This window comes from Anolis sagrei, chromosome 2 (assembly GCF_037176765.1).
Source record: "Anolis sagrei isolate rAnoSag1 chromosome 2, rAnoSag1.mat, whole genome shotgun sequence".
NCBI lineage: Eukaryota > Metazoa > Chordata > Lepidosauria > Squamata > Dactyloidae > Anolis > Anolis sagrei.
In genome coordinates, this window is record NC_090022.1 from 5,779,538 (window position 1) to 5,796,076 (window position 16,539).

The window sequence follows — 16,539 nt, forward strand, 5'->3', positions numbered from 1 at the left end:
AACTCTCTGCCCCGGAATGTGGTGGAGGCTCCTTCTTTGGAAGCTTTTAAACAGAGGCTGGATAGTCATCTTTCAGGGGTGATTTGAATGCAATATTCCTGCTTCTTGGCAGAATGGGGTTGAATTGGATGGCCCATGAGGTCTCTTCCAACTCTTTGATTCTATGATTCTATGAGTATTCAGTGTACTTCTTGCAATACTAGAACATACGAAAGACCAGAAGAGCAAAATATTGTGCAATTGGAGCTAAATCTAGCTGGGTTCCCAACTAAAAAGAGACACCTGGAATAATAATTTATTTATTTATTTACTTTGCTTCTATACCGCTGTTCTCAGCCCGGGGGCGACTCACAGGAAGAACATAGGAAGAACAAAATTCAAGACACAGTATAAAAACACAATTCACAATCCAGCATTATACAAAACATCGTCATTACTACAAAAACCATTCAGCGTTGTCTCATCGTCCTAATCACAATCCAGTATCAATAAATCAGTTAAATATTCCATAGCTCTGTATATCACTTCCATTTCAGTGAGTGAGTCAATCAATCTATTTCGGTTGGGAGTAGTAGTTGAATCAAGGACACTGGGATCAGTTAATAACAATTTCATGTTGCAGCCAACACCTGAATTGTCCTTTGTTGTCATTGTATTTATTTATTTATTTATTTATTTATTTATTTATTTCCAACATTTATATGCCGCCCTTCTCACCCCGAAGGGGACTCAGCGGCTTACAAGATATATATATATATATATATATATATATACACACACACACACATACACACACACACACACACATACACACACACACACACACATACAATATATTATTAGCCTAGTACAATATCAGTATTATATATTACTATATTGTACTATACCATTATATTGTAATATTATTAGTAATATTACATGTAATATAAAATATATAATTATAATATCATATTATTAGTAGTATTATATTGTATTACATTATAATATTATAAATATTATATGTATATAAATACAATATATTACATTACATTACATTTTATTATGTTATATTACAGCTGTTGATTCCTCCCTTGAGATCAGCATTCACCTGGGAGTGGCTGCCTTGGTCTTCCTCGCCTTGGTGGGGATTGTGGCTGAGGCTGGGTGCAGGAGGAGGAGGAAGACCATCAGGAGGAGGAGGAGGAAGAGGAGGAGAGAGCAGCAGCCTTGAGCAGCCCTCTTCACCGGCCAGTTCCAGGGACCAAGGTCTGCCTGCCAGTACGGTGGAGCCAGAGGCAGAAGGAATGTCATGGGCAGTTAGAGTTCATCATAATCTATCAGTATAACAATATACATTTAATACCTTACACCATTGTATGTCTATATGCTTCTTTTAAAAAATTAATACATGTTTTGTTTATTACATATTTACTTTCACAGGAATTTAGGGAAGCTTCCTTCTTCAGAAATGTTAATCAAATAAATAAATCTTACATTTTTTGTCTTTCTAAGCATATGGGTGATTGACGTGGTGGGAATGAAATGCCTTGTGCTCTCATTCCACTACCGTCAATTTCTTATTACTAATTAATACGCACTTGCCATTTATGGAGAAGTCAGAGTCGGATTTGTACAGTGTAAAAATGGAAGTGTTAGAGCTAAAACAAAGGGATAATTTCGAGCTCTGTATGGGAAATTCTCTGATTGGCTGCAATGGATTTTCTGACTTATTTCAAGATATGCTGGTGAGCTTTTTAATGTACTGTTCTGGGCTTAATTTGTGCTCTCTTCCGGCAGGCCTACCCAGTCAATTTATATTACGAATGTTACATATAGATTCTACTAGTATTGGATTTTAATTCTTGTACTATCCTTTTGATTACATGTATTTTATGATAATTTTTAAATATTTGTATTTTATGGGATGTATTTTATAATACAATGCTTTAATTGTGTTCTACACCACTGGAAGCCATGAGGAGATGTGAGCAACAAATAAGGAGGAGGAGGAGGAGGAGGAGCAGGAGGAGGAGGAGGGGGAGGATGTGGAGGAGGGGGAGGAGGAGGACGAGGAGGAGGAGGAGGGGGAGGATGTGGAGGAGGGGGAGGAGGAGGAGGAGGAGGAGGAGGGGGGGAGGAGGAGGAGGAGGAGGAGGAGGAGGAGGAGGAGGAGAGGGCCATGACCAGGGCTCCATTTGGCTATGGACACCCACTGGGTGCTTCGGATGAATCCCCAATTCTCTGTCCCAGAAGGAAACTCCATGATGGGTTCACCTGACCCTAACCATAAATTAGAAATTTCTTAAAGGCACACAATGAAAACAATTCCTGTAATCACTGAAATTCACATTACTCTTATTTCTTTAATGTTCCTGAATTGAACATTTTATATAAATAAACCATTTAACGAATCTTAATTACCTGTGTGGATCTGGGTTCTTTATGCCTACTTCTACATTTCCCACTCAGGAGCACTTTGAAGACCCCAATTAATGAGCCCCATTAATCTAGTGACACTCAGTTCATGTGTGAGTGTGTTATGAAAGTTGTCACAAATACACTGTTTGTGTTCTTTCTTTGTAGAAGAGGGGAGACTGCATAATCTGCACACTTGAGACTATAGCTCTGAAGAATATACCGGTGACACCAGATCTGTGTTTAAACACTATACATGTGACTTTTATTCAGCACTTAAAAGTATACATTGTCTTGGCACCAACCGGATCCACACTCACAAACATTCACTCACACTCACCAATCTTCTCTCAAAGGACTGATCAGTTTCCTTTGCAGAAGTGATGGGACATTGATGTGGTGCTTCATTTGACAACCAAGGCCATCTCAGAAGAAGCTCTCCTTTCATATCATTTAGGAGCAATGTTAATCTAGGGCTTCAATGACAATAAACATAATGTTCCTTTTCATGTAACCTCATAGTTCCTTTCATGTCTTGGTTCTGGTATTCTGGTATCAGGGAGTTATTCCTTTGTTATTCTTTGTTATTCTTCAACTTAGTCCATGCTTGATCAGTCACGTTGAAGAGACAATCTCTCATGTCCCCCTCCAACTCAGTCCATGCTCAATCCATCATGACAAAGGGCTATACTTCTTTGACTGTACCAGTCCGTGATCTTCTTCATCCATCAAGTTGGAAAAGTTCGCTTCATGGTTCAGATATTCCTCGCTTTTTGTTGCCAGGTAAAGGTAAAGGTTTTCCCCTGACATTAAGTCCAGTCGTGTCTGCCTCTGGGGGGGGGGGGGGGGTGCTCATCTCCATTTCTAGGCTGAAGAGCCGGCATTGTCAGTAGACACCTTGAAGGTCATGTGGCAAGCTGGACTGCATGGAGCGCTGTTACCTTCCTGCTGGAGCGGTACCTATTGATCTACTCACATTTGCATATTTTCGAATTGTGAGGTTGGCAGAAGCTGGGGCTGACAGCGTGAGCTCACGCCGCTCCCCAGATTCAAATCTGTGACCTTTCAGTAAGCAAGTTCAGCAGCTCAGCAGTTTAACCCACGGCACCACTGGGGGCTCCAGCTTAGTCCACAACTTAGTTCTTAACTTAGTCCATGCTTGATCAATCATGTTGAAGGGACAATCTCTCATGTCCCCCTCCAACTCAGTTCATGCTCAATCCATCATGACAAAGGGCTCTACTCCTTTGACTGCACCAGTCCTTGATCTTCTTCATTCATCAAGTTGGTAAAGTTCACTTCATGGTTCAGATATTTCTCACTTTTGGTTGCCAGAACCTCCATGCCATCATGTATTGTGGCTTTTCTCCATTTTGTACTCATTCTTCTGGTCTTCAGCTTATTTTATCCCAAACACTTACATTTGCTGCAAAGACATTCTGGATTAGAAAATATTAAATTATCAGTAGAGTTAAACTATTTAAAATTCACTTTAAAAGCCATATGCACCAACAAAATAACATGGCACATTGTTCAAAAGCCAAGCACAATTGATGCATAAAAGCTCTGATGGAATAGGAAAATGGGAACTTCCCAGGAGAGGGAGACCAAGAGAGGAGCCATCCCAGCCTCATAGGGAAGGGGTTCTCTACCTGGGAGCAGCCACCAGGCTTCAGGTAGTCAGGTGATTAACTCCTCCAACAGCAGAGTAGTTCTTTCCTTTTCCCTCCCTTTTATTTACAGGAGAAGATCAAAAACAGGAGGTCAGATCAGGCAACTAGACCCTCACTAAGTCAAGGGAAGCCTACCTGTCTTGCGTCAAGACTTACACGAGGCAGGAGTATACCAAGCATTTATTCTGCATGAAAAAATGAAAAATTGTATGTTGTGTTGTCCAGTATTCTCTCTCATTACTTAGCTACAAAAGTAAGTAATCTTTTCTGCCTGAAATGTCCTCCCAGCTGAGAGCAATATCCTGTACCCATGCTCCCATTGCCAGCTCAATGGGCCTCCTTCTCTCCATGGGCTCCTGCCCCTTAAAGTAGATTGGAAGGAATTACAGTTGTGTCGCCATTGTTACTGAGCAGCAATCATGGATATCAAATGTTTGTGGATGGATAAATCAAAGGATACAACTAAGTAGCTGATAGAAAAAAAGATTTGGAAAAAAAAACCTTTGCATTATGGCAATGAATCCAAGAATAGAAAGCCTAGATATTATGATGTGATTGGTTTTAAAACAAGATCCAAACACTTGATACTTGAAGAGTTTCCAGCCACAACTTCTCAGTGTAGTATAAATATCTCCAAGTGGAGATAAGCTGCACCAACAAACTCAGCCCCCACACAGAATATGAACATTGCGCAACATATGGCAATGACTGGGTACTCTTCCATCATGAATCATATGCTGTATAATGTGTGACCATAATAAACAATTGCAGTGAACAGTGTTGCAAGAGCTATGCTTTTTCTCCTTCTGTTAGCACAATATATCCCTTGCCCTTTGGTGAATATTCCACCCTTCCTGGGTAGTATGACTTACTCATGCCTATCTCATAATAGCGTGCAGATTGAAGATTCCTCAGAGCAGTGTCTGCAGAAGAAAAGATCTGGGCTGTTTGGCAGGAGGCATTGAGATATTTCATGAGATGTGAGAGATGTGGGAGATATGAGGACATGCAAGCTGGTAGAAAGATCATGATCTTGAAAAACTACAATTTGGATGAAACAAGGCAAGAGATGTACAGAATGATACTGTGAAACAATCTTGAAGCCTACTTGGCAGGCAGCAGCCACCACGAACTTCCAGCAGTGATCATAGAATCATACAGCCATGGAGCTATCCAGGAACACACAACTAAAGCACTCCTGAAAGACAACCTCCCAACCTCCATTTAGAAACCTTTCAAGAAGGAGGGTCCCCTAAATTCTCAGGTGGTTTATAGTCATTATGGAACATGTTCTGCAGTTGATGGTGGTTGGTGATGGTAGGCCTGGCAGTAGGTGATGGAAGAGCTAATGTAAGTCTTAGTTCTAAAGGGTTGAGTAATCTGTAAGTAAGAGTTCATGGGTGAAAGCAATGAAGGGTAGAGGTATGCAAGAGATGGGTTGCAGCTGGGTGTTTCTGGATATAAGGTGCTGGCCATGGTACTGATCTTCGGTATAAAAGTATTGTCTTATCTTGGTGGTAGATGCTGCTGGTTTTCCCCCAGGTTTATGGATTTTCAGCATCCTGACTTGTCTCCTCAATCTTTGGAATCCTGAAACCTTGAATCTTGGACTGGCATTTGACTACGGTATATAGACCCTTGATCCCTGGACTTTGTTTATTCAACTCTCGGTGTTTGACCAGTGGACTGGACCCTTTGACTACGGTGTAGCTTTTGCTGTCAGTTTTTGTTTTATATTTTGTGGCTGAGTGCTATCTTTATGTTTTATATTTTGGACTATTAAAACAGCCAGAAAGTAAGTGCTCTTTTAATTAAATTGTTTTATATCAAACTGGGTTTTTGTTTGATTAACCTCTGCTGGAAATAACAGCAGAGCCCTGGAAACATGACAATACTACTATTAAACATCATTTCCAGTAAAGAAGTTCTTCCTAATCGTTAGTCAGAATCTCTGATAAATTCTCAATTTGGCACTCTGCATTTAGAAAAGAAAAACACTCAAAGGCTTAGATTGATGTTTGTAATGTAGACACCCCAACAAAGAGAAGGCTTCAAACTCTATTGTCATGCTTATGTAGAACCACCCAAAGAGAGAAGATCCATTGGTGTTCCTCTGTGAATCATCAGTCCTTCAATGTTCACTGATGGTGCAACAAACTCAGCTTTCTTTCCAGTGCAATTCTGACCTCCTTCCCAAGAGGGATGAGAGATCGCTGAGAGACTGTTCAGAGACAAAGTACTTTTGATTTTTCACTTTTCATCATTTTGACTTACATTTTTCCATCATTGCATTTTTCAGTGTGTTTTTTCCATTCATTTTCCTTCTATCTAATTAGCTGAGAAAGATGCTGCTGCTCTAACTTCTTTCCCAAACTTTCAAACTCTTCTGAAGACTGGGTTCTTTTTTTTCACTGCCTTCCTTCAGCTATTTCAATTGGTCCAACACTCAGCAGCCAAACTATTAACTGGGGCAAATTACAGGGAGCTGTTCAAGGAGCTCCACTGGCTGCCGTTCATCTTCTGGTCCCAATTCAAGGTGCAGGTCATCACCTATAAAGCCCTGAACGGTTTGGGACCCGCTTACCTTTGTGACCGCATCTCCTACCACAAACCTCCATTATCTCTTCGATCCTCTGGAGAAGCCCTCCTTTCGCCCTTTCCTCTATCACAGGCTCGACTTGTGGGCACAAGGGAAAGGTCCTTCTCCACTGTGGCCCCCCACCTTTGGAACTCACTACCTGGGGAGATCAGGCAAGCCCCTACCCTAGCTGCCTTCAAGAAACTTGGCTCTTCCGATGTGCCTTCGGAGAGTGACCACTCAACCCATTTGTCTGTTTCCACCTACAGTTGTCTCCTCAATAAAGCACCTCCCCCCGCTCCCTTTAAAGGCCAAACCCCACTGCTCCTCCTTCTCGGGCTCTTCTCTCATAAATGCACTTTTTATCCTTTACTCCCCCAGGGTTTTCAGCTTTTAACAATTTATCCCATACATCTGGCCCATCCTTTGTGTTTGATTTTATTATGTCATTTATTTTATTTGATGTTTTATATATTTTGTTATGATTTTGTTATTTTGTTATGATGTATTTTCCTGTTATTTTGTGTCTAATTATGTTGTATTATTTGGGCTTGGCCTCATGTTAGCCGCCCCAAGTCCCCTTTGGGGAGATGGTGGTGGGTTATAAATAAAGATTATTATTATTATTATTATTATTATTATTATTATTATTATTATTATTACTATTATTATTCACTCTTCTAGTGAGACTGTTTTACTCTCTGGTGTTATTTCACAATAACAGCATTTTTTTTTTAAAAAAAAGATCACAATCTTCTTATCAGTGTGCGTACTCTCCAATCTCCCACATCTCTGCCATTGCTTAGGAACTCTATCAGTGAGCCCATTTGCTTCCTGTCCACAGCCCAGATGATAACTGAGCACTTCCTCTTCCAAAATCATTTCTGAAGAAAGATTGATACCTCCAAACCTAGGACGGGCATGGCAGTGGCATCACAGGGAGGAGGGCATCTCTGGGTTGAGTGACATTCTCAAACATTCTTCAAATGCAACCCCAGTTAGAGCATGTTTCAGTAATCCAAAGGTCATTGCAGTTGGAAGATGAGCTGGGGACTTGTACCTCTAAAGGTTAGACAATCATGAGGCATCTACTACTTCAGTGTAGTATATGGGATAGAGATTGAACTCATTGAGGGAAGAACAAGTCCCACTCTATTCTGCTCCAACCTCATTGGAAATAACACTGTGTCCAATACTTGCCCCCACAATTCAGGAAGGATATTGACAAGTTGGAATGTATTCATAGAAGGGTGACCCAAATAGGAGAAGATCAGGAGGTCAACCCTATGAGGAGCAGCTGAGGGAACTGAGTAAGTTTAGCTTGAAGCAAAAGAGGCTGAAAGGAGACATAATAGCCTTGTCTAAATACTTAAAGAGATGTCATATTAACCAGGGGACAAGTCAGCTTTCTGCTGCTTCAGACACTAAGACAAAATGCAGCAATGGATTCAAACTGCAGGCAATGAAATACCACCAGAACATTAGGAAGAAATTTGTGACTGTAAGGAGAACCGTTCATCAGTGGAACTCTCTGCCTCCAAGTCTGGTAGAAGCTTCTTCATTGGAGGTTTTTAAGCAGAGGCTGGATGGACATCTGTGCTTTTCCTGCATGGCAGGGGGTTGGACTATATAGCCCATGCACTCTCTTCCAGCTCTATGATTCTATGATTCTATAAATGGACCACATAATACAAATTCAAACTGCATTACATAGCATTGTACATCCGGACACAACTGATACATAGACCTCAGGCTCACAAAGTGAATGTTTGCCAATTGCAGCAAGCAATCTATGAAGCATTGCCATTTGTAGCAAACCATTGCTCTCCTGGGTGAACTGGATATTAAGATACAACAGTTTCTTCCTGGCTAGAGGTGAGTCTTCCAAAGCTAGAGAATCTGCACCCTGGCCTCCCACGTTGAGCTGAACCATGAAAATTGGAGACCTAGGGCCAGGCCTTGCCATCTGGCAACGTTACATGGATGTGTTATGAGACAACAATAACAATGCCTTTGTGGTAGTACCAAAATTCAAGAATTGTGACAGAGAGAGAGAGAGAGAGAGAGAGAGAGCATGGCCAAACAAAAGGCTCAGGACAGTACAATGACAAAAATTGTTCTCTGCAGGTTTAGTCATAAGGCAAGTTGCAACTACTTCAGCTGTTTGCCATGATGGACAAACATCCACCAGAATATAACTCGGTCTCTGGAGAGGATCCCATTCATTCTTCTCCAAAGGGACCAAACAAAACACTATCCCATTGGTTGTGTTTAGACTACAATAAACGATGGCTCCTCCAATCAGCACTGAAGAGGTCCTCCAGGTTGAATCAATATAGTGGTATAGAAGAGGACTTTGGCATCTGGTCTGTTCATCTAGTTTGCATTTTGGCTCCAGCTTAAAATGGGATGTGGTCTGTAGGGAGACACATGGTGTGTTCTTCGTCAGATGAAGGAGAACTGATAAAGGATAGGAGGGTGGAGGAGTGTTCCTGAGCAGCACTGCATTTCCGAAGCTGCAGCCTCAACTGAGAGCTCCACTTGTGGAGACATAAAGCTTGGACTGCTGAGCAAAGAGCTGAGTGGCCTTTCAGCATGTGGCTCTCTCTCGGCATCGCCTTCCTTGGTGAGTAGCACAGGTTGAAATGGAGTGGGACCAGTGGTGGTGTAATGACAGGGTGGAAAGAGGAGACACGTATTTCCCCCCCCCCCCCCCTTGCATTCTCAGGAACTTTCTCATGGAATTAACTGAATCTCCTTCTTTTCTTAATCTTCCTTGTCTCTCTAAGCCTGGATCTACACTGACATATAATGCAGTTTCTGAATTGATGACATTATGTAGTGATTTTTTATCTATGTTTAAATGTTTTAGCTTTCTTATATTGTTATGGGCATCAAAATGTGCCGTTCTGTAAACAGCCATGAGTCGTTCCCGGGCTGAGAATGGCGGTATAGAAATAAAGTAAATAAATAAATAAAATCCAAATCACCTGCTCTTTACTGGATTATATGAGCCTTGACTGCCATATAACAGAAAATTGGGATGCAGAGACTGGATTATATGACAGTGTAGAAGGGGCCTAAAATGGTGTTTTCTGACTGGCCAGAACTGAAACACGGAAGATGATTTTCCTAAGAATACGACTAATAATAAATGGCACAGTTAGTCTTATGATAATTCTGTCCATTTGGATTTGGGATGTTCTCCTTATTCAAAAAGGGTTTCTTTTGTATATATAAATAATTTTATTAAGGCATATTTTCCACAAAAAAAAGGAGAAGAAGAAAGATTTCCTTATGATGTGATTTAATGTGAAGCATTGGTCTATGGTGCTATATTCATTTCAGAAACCAGTCTGTTCTTCATATATGAATTGTTTTTCTTGTAGCCAGCCTATCTGTTTATATAGCAGGTGTTGAGCATATAGCTTTGAGGTGATGTTAAGTAGGCTGATTGGGCAATAGTTTTGTGGGTTGTTTCTATTACCTTTCTTATGGAACTATAATGCTCATTTTCCATCAACATGGCATTAGTCCTGTGATGTTTCTGCTGGTCAAGAGATTAGCAAGGAAGGGGCTTCGCCATTCAGCATGTTACTTGAAGAGTTCTGGAGGAAGCATATCTTCTCCAGGTACTTTCTTAGGTTTCGAGGGTCCACTTATAGAGTTTACTTCTTTGATAGAGACTGCTTCCCACTCAGATAAAGTAGAGAAGTCATTGTCTTTGTCTGGCCCTGTGATTTCCAATGTACTTGTCTTGGGGCAAAAGATGCTGGAGAAGTACTTAATCCATGTAGATGGAGTGATTGAGGCTTTTGATGTGTATCTTATTCCTTGTGTTCCTCTGGTGACAAGTTCCCAAAATTGATCTTCCTTCCATTCTGTGAGTGCCTGTTCCAGTTCCTGCCACTTGGATTTTGTGTGTTCATTTTTCTTATCTTTGAGTAGACTTTTATATTTTGTCCTACATTTGGTTATGTTTTCCATATTTTTTCCAGACAGATTTTATATGAGATTCTCTTATTTTATTTGCCAGATCTCTTTTGCCTGACCTGCATTCCATGTCAAATCAACCATATATTGTATATTGAAAAATTTTTATATGTAGAAGCTGTTACACATGGTCTAAGCTTGTTTACAGTTTGTTGGTAAATATCTAGATGGTTTGCTGGCTTGTTGCAAAGTTGTTGACGTATGCTCATCAAAAAGTTGCTGTGTAATTTCTCTTTGATAGTACTGCTTAGACCAATTGACCACTTCAGCCTCCTTTATCCCAGCAATTCTCCTGTTAAATTTTCTGTTCTGGTTAATTCTGCGTTTTCAAGAAGTGGACCTAAGGACACTACTAATGAGAAATGATCACTTTCTGTGCATTCCAGAATATCAAAGGTAATTACTTGAGGGAACAGCCCTTGTGATACCATTATGTGATCAGTGACATTGCCACCTCGTTTGCTCAGATATGCATAATAACCTCTGGATATGTCCTTTGGATTCATGTGCAAAGTATATAAGCTGTTCAGGTATATAAATTCTAAAAGGTGTATACCCTGCAGATTATATGTGTTGTCCATAGAGGTATGATTTTTAAAAAAAAATCAAATAAATCTCAATCTGTGTGTTTCAAGAGGCCTTCTGAGGCATCTCCAATCCAGGCGTTGAAGGCCACACATAGAAGGATCAATGCCCTGGGATCTTTCAAGTTTATCTGTTCAAGCAAAAATGGTAGGTCTTTCCATATTTTGGGAGTCACCATTGGTCCCTTGGTAGGGGGTAATAAATGTTTATACAGAAAAAATCTTCCCTGTATCTGTATTGATTTGCACTGGAAAGGGGTAATTATTTTGCAGGCCAAAGTCCACTACCCCACTACCTGGGGTTCTCCAGCTAATTCTATTGAGATAAAGGACACCAAACCCCCACATCCTCTGCCTTTTTAAATTTCTTTAGCGCTGGTTGAGTAAATGTTTTATAGCCATGTAGGAATGAGGAGTTAAGTTCCTGTGTCCAGGTCTCTTGCAGACAGATTATGTCAAATTTCTGTAGAGTACCAAAGAATTCCCTATCTGCCTTTTTGTTTTCCCAGCTGGACAGATTCCAGGAGTTTATTTCCATCCCTGTTTGCTTTTTATCTAGTCAACTGCAGTTTCTAATGGATGATTGGAAATAATAAAGACTAAAATGTGGGGAAAACACAGAGTAGATAAAGAAGGGGAAAAGAGAGAATGGGCTAAGGTATAAAGGGGCAGGGTATGAAAAAAGGGAAGAATAGAGGGGGTTAAAATATGTATTTTCAATCATCTCCATTGTGTTTTATCAATTGTCCTCTTAGTTTGTTTCTCTGAACATGCTCCTTCTCCTTGTCGATGTGGTACAATTTTTCTCTGAGTGATTTATACTAAATTATGATGTTTCCTTTTTTTTCTTTGATATGTATTCTTTGAACCAAATCCAGTCTGTTGTTTTCATTTGTTTGCCTTGAGTCTTTGTTACTAAATAGGTTGGTTTGTCCATATTCAACAATATGTAATATTTGGAGGGGTTTTGAATTATAAAGAGATTGTGGATAGAATGAAAACGGAATGGCAAGAAATTTGGGGATTTAACAAAAGGGAAGTCTCAAAAGGAGTGCTATGGATACAGTGAAAGTGGTGGTCAGAGAGTTATGTATGAAAGAGACAATCAATATTTTAAAAGGCAAGAAGAAAAGAAAGGGAACTTAGAAAAAGAGACAAAGGAGTTGAAAAAAGAATAAGCAATAAAGAGAGATATACAAATTTATGTAAGGTTGACAGTTATAAAAGAGAAATTGGATAAAATGTAAATAGACAAAGTACAAGAAAATTTAACATATATATATGGAGAGAATTTTTTGAATTTAGCAATAAAAATTCAAAGATGCTACTCTAGTCCACACAAAAGAAAAAAGAAAATGGAAAGTATAATAAATATGATAAAAGATAAAATGAGTAAAATATGTATATCTATGAAAAAATGGAAGGTCTTTGAAGAGTTTTATAATGAACTATCCAAACAAAAACCAGATCCATAGAAGCAATTAGGAAATATGTGGACGAAAATTGTAAAAGTAGGCTGGAGGTGAAAGATAAAGATCTATTGGAACAACCTATTAAGAAGACAGAAATAGAGGACGTTATTAAGAATTTAAAAGCTGGGAAAGCTCCAGGTCTTAGATGGACCGGGAACAGAATATAATAAAAGTATTGATTCCAAAATTATTAGAATTTTATAATGGAATAATGAAAGGAGAGAAGATATCAGAATCATCGAGGAAGCAATTAATAATACTAATACCAAAACCTGACAAAGATTTAACATACCCAGAGTCATATAGGTCCATATCATTAGTTAATCAGGACACAAAGAATTTATCTGCTGTAATAGCCAATAGACTGAACAAATGCACCCACAAGTATATGTATGTATGTGTATATATATATATATATATATATGATAAGTGTGTGTTTGTAAAACGAAGACAAGTGTCAAATTTAATAAGGAGAGTATTAAATAAAATATCTGTGATTCAAGAGAGAAAGATAAAAAGCAGGTATACTATCATTAGATATATTTAAAGCTTTTGATTGTATGGAATGGTGAACAATAAGGGAGATTATAAACAAATTTGGAATGGGAGGTAGAATAAAAGGATTATTAGAGCAATACTATTCAAGAAATTCAGCGGTAGTAATGATTAATGACAGGGTGAAAGAAGAAATAAAAGTGACAAGGGGAACAAGACAAGGTTGCCTTCTATCACCAATTTTGTTTGCCATGGTGATAGAATTATTTGCAAATGTCAATAGGAAAGATAAGAACTTAGAAGAGGTAGGAATAAAGGAAAACCAGAAGGTAAGCTTATTTGCTGATGATATATTGTTATTTATTGAAAATATGGTAGGTAAAATTGATTGAATAAAGGATCATTTAGAGATATTTGGGGAAACAATGTGTTTACAAATAATCTGGAATATAATGATGTTATTTAATTATACAAAAAAGAAGAAAAAGACTTTATAGAACAGAGTAATAGGGAATTAGAATTAGAATTAAGAACAAATTAAAATACCTGGTAGTAATTATAACAATGGACTTAAAAGAAATGGAAGAGGTAAACGTAGTAGCATATGAAAATATACATTTATCTTGGTTTAGAAAGATAGCATTAGTAAAAATGAAAATACTTCTGAGGATAAATTTCATATTTAGAATGCTGCCACTTCAGATTACAGAAGAGCTAAATAGATGGCAACAAATGATAAAAATATATTGTAATGGTAGTGAAAGAAATAGATTAAACAAACAGTTATGGTACAGATTGCAAAAAGAAGGAGGATTCGCACTTAAAAATATTATGAAGCAAATAGACTGAGACTGGTTACAGAAGGAATGATAAAAAGGAGTGTGTCGAATGGCTAAAATGGATTTGGGAAAAGTGGAGGAAGAAATCTGGGATTTCTTTCAAAGAGTTCACGAGAAAAGAAATTAGAGAAATGAGTAACCCAATGTTGAGTAATGTATTAAAAGTATGGAAGAAATCAGAAGAAAGTTAATAGCGGATACAATTAGAACAGTGGTTAAAAATGGATAAAAATAATAAACATGGAAGTAAGCTTAATCAATTTTAATAAATAATACAAAATGGAAGGAATATAGAGGAAGATAAAAATTTGAAAGAAATAACTAGTAAAGTATATAAGATAATAATTGAAATAAATGAAGGAAAAACAAAGAATTACACCCTCAAGGAGATCTGCGAAAAAGATTTAGGGATGAAAATAAATGAAATGGAGTGGTTACAATTATGGAGAAAAAGACATGTGAAAAAAGAATTCCTAATAAAAATGTTCTGGTTTAAATTGTATTGTCGTATCAAGAATTTTCTGAATTTCTTCCTGGGTGGCTTTCCAGGACGCCTTTGCTCACATGTGGTAAAATGTCTCCTCTTGTTTTTCACATTTCCAGCATTTATTATTCACATGTTTGTAGTATTTTGCTAATGTTTGTGGTGTTGTGTACCACTGGTACAGCATTTTATACCAATTTTGTTTCATGTCATATGAGTAGGTGTATTTTAATTGTTGGTTCCAGATCTTCTCCCATTCCTCCATCATTATTGTTCTGCCAATATTTTTGGCCCATTTTACCATACAAAATGTACTGTTTTATCTTTGTTATGAAACTCTCTCAGTTGTTGGTGTTGAAAACAGGATATTGTCTTATATTGTGGATTTAATTCTTGTTGAGTCTTCAAGATAGGTCTCTTCAACACCTTGCCTAACTTTTTACAATTGAATACCACCCCAGAATCCCTTTGGTACAAAACTTGATATCATTTTCACAGAAAATACTTTGTGAGAACCCTCTGAAAATGTGGAAACAATTTCTCGTAAAAGTATCACCAAGCAGGAAAAGTAATTGAGACTTGCCTCAAATTACTTATGATCTTATTATCATCAAGAGTGGTTTGAAATCCTGTGCTAGAATTAATACATTGTAGATTATGATCAGGGAGTGAGGAGGAATGTGTTGAGTCTAAGAGGAAATTGGGAGTTTGAGTAAAGGTGTTTGAAAAGTTAGTTGCTGGCTATTGGGAAAATGAGTTTGGAAACAGATAAGGGGAGAATCCATCTGTCCTGCCCAGACCTTGAAGGGGGCTCCTGAGCTTGTGCAGAGTTTGTCTGGAGTGCTGGTTTGAGCCCGTGCCAGTTCATTTTTGGTGCCGAATCCCAGGAGAGTGGTGCAGGAGGAGCTAAAGGGGTCTTTGGGGTTTGTGCCAGCCTACTTTGAGGGGCAGGCCAAGAGGAAACTGCCTGGAGAGAGCAGTCGGACCTCCCAAAACAACCATCCACTGCCTGGACACTCATCGGTGGCCTCCCCCGCCTCCCCCCGGGGCATGAAGGCTGCTTGGATCACTACAAAAACTCAAGGGAAACCTCCAGAAGGAAGAAGAAGATGCAAGGAGGGAGTGAGTATGAAAGATTTTGTGTTTCTGTAATGTGGAAGGTGGATCTGGTTATGCTGGCTGGAGAGTTTGGCTAAAAAAGAACGTTTGGGAGATGGAGAGATGCTCTGGAAAGCCACTTCTCCACCTCCAGAAGAAGAGAAGATAGATAAGTACACACAAGTGTTTTCGTGACTTTTGACTTTAATTCAGACTTAGAAGAAGCGCTTGGGGAGGAGACAGAAACTTTTGCATATATTATATTTGCTGCATTAGCAAATAATTAAATAAAATGTATTTGTTTTATCCCATTTTAAATTGTTATTCCCAATTAAAATTACTCTGGTTTCACCTGGAGTCTTTTCTTCAATATTTTCTATGTTATCTCATGTATATTCTTCTAATATTTGTTTGCTTTTCTATAAGACCACAACATGTGTAACATGTGCCTGTCTGTGTTTCTGCCTTTCTAAAAGGATAACCCAGGAAAAAAATTGTTCTGATGCCGTCTGCTAAAGCATTTTGCCATTCTGTTTCCTCTATGTGTAGTAATGAGCTCAAGTATTGCAGAGTCAGACCACATGGAGATCAGGCTGGAGGGAGGTCCAAATCTCTGCAGTGGAAGGGTTGAAGTCTTCCTTTCTGGTCAGTGGACATCTGTTTGTGACGACAGTTGGGGCATTGAGGAGGCCATGGTTGTCTGCCGCCAGCTGGGCTGTGGATCTGCAGTCTCTGCCACACATGAAGCACAGTTTGGAAATGGATGGGTCCCCATTGGTCTGGATGACGTCAGATGTGGAGGGATGGAATCCAGCCTCAGTGAGTGCCCAGCAAGTCCATGGGGAGAACATGACTGCAGCCATGAAGAAACCGCTGGGGTTATATGTTCAGGTGGGTTGATTGACTTCATCAGCTTCACATGCTCCAGA

At 39.0% G+C, this 16,539-nt stretch overlaps 2 protein-coding genes across 2 annotated transcripts in view; both read left to right on the forward strand.

The window, feature by feature from the left end:
• The window catches only part of LOC132765869 (deleted in malignant brain tumors 1 protein-like), a 91,937-nt gene extending 90,601 nt beyond the window's left edge, over window positions 1-1,336 (forward strand). The window contains exon 18 of the mRNA XM_067463259.1: window positions 1,056-1,336. Coding sequence (XP_067319360.1) covers window positions 1,056-1,210 — 155 coding nt within the window. The 3' untranslated portion in view covers window positions 1,211-1,336. The remainder of the gene's footprint in view (window positions 1-1,055) is intronic.
• Window positions 1,337-9,159: 7,823 nt separating this feature from the next.
• The window catches only part of LOC132765871 (deleted in malignant brain tumors 1 protein-like), a 74,135-nt gene continuing 66,755 nt past the window's right edge, over window positions 9,160-16,539 (forward strand). Inside the window, exons 1-2 of the mRNA XM_067463260.1 lie at window positions 9,160-9,271; window positions 16,160-16,501. Of these exons, the coding sequence (XP_067319361.1) occupies window positions 9,241-9,271; window positions 16,160-16,501 (373 nt within the window). The 5' untranslated portion in view covers window positions 9,160-9,240. The remainder of the gene's footprint in view (window positions 9,272-16,159; window positions 16,502-16,539) is intronic.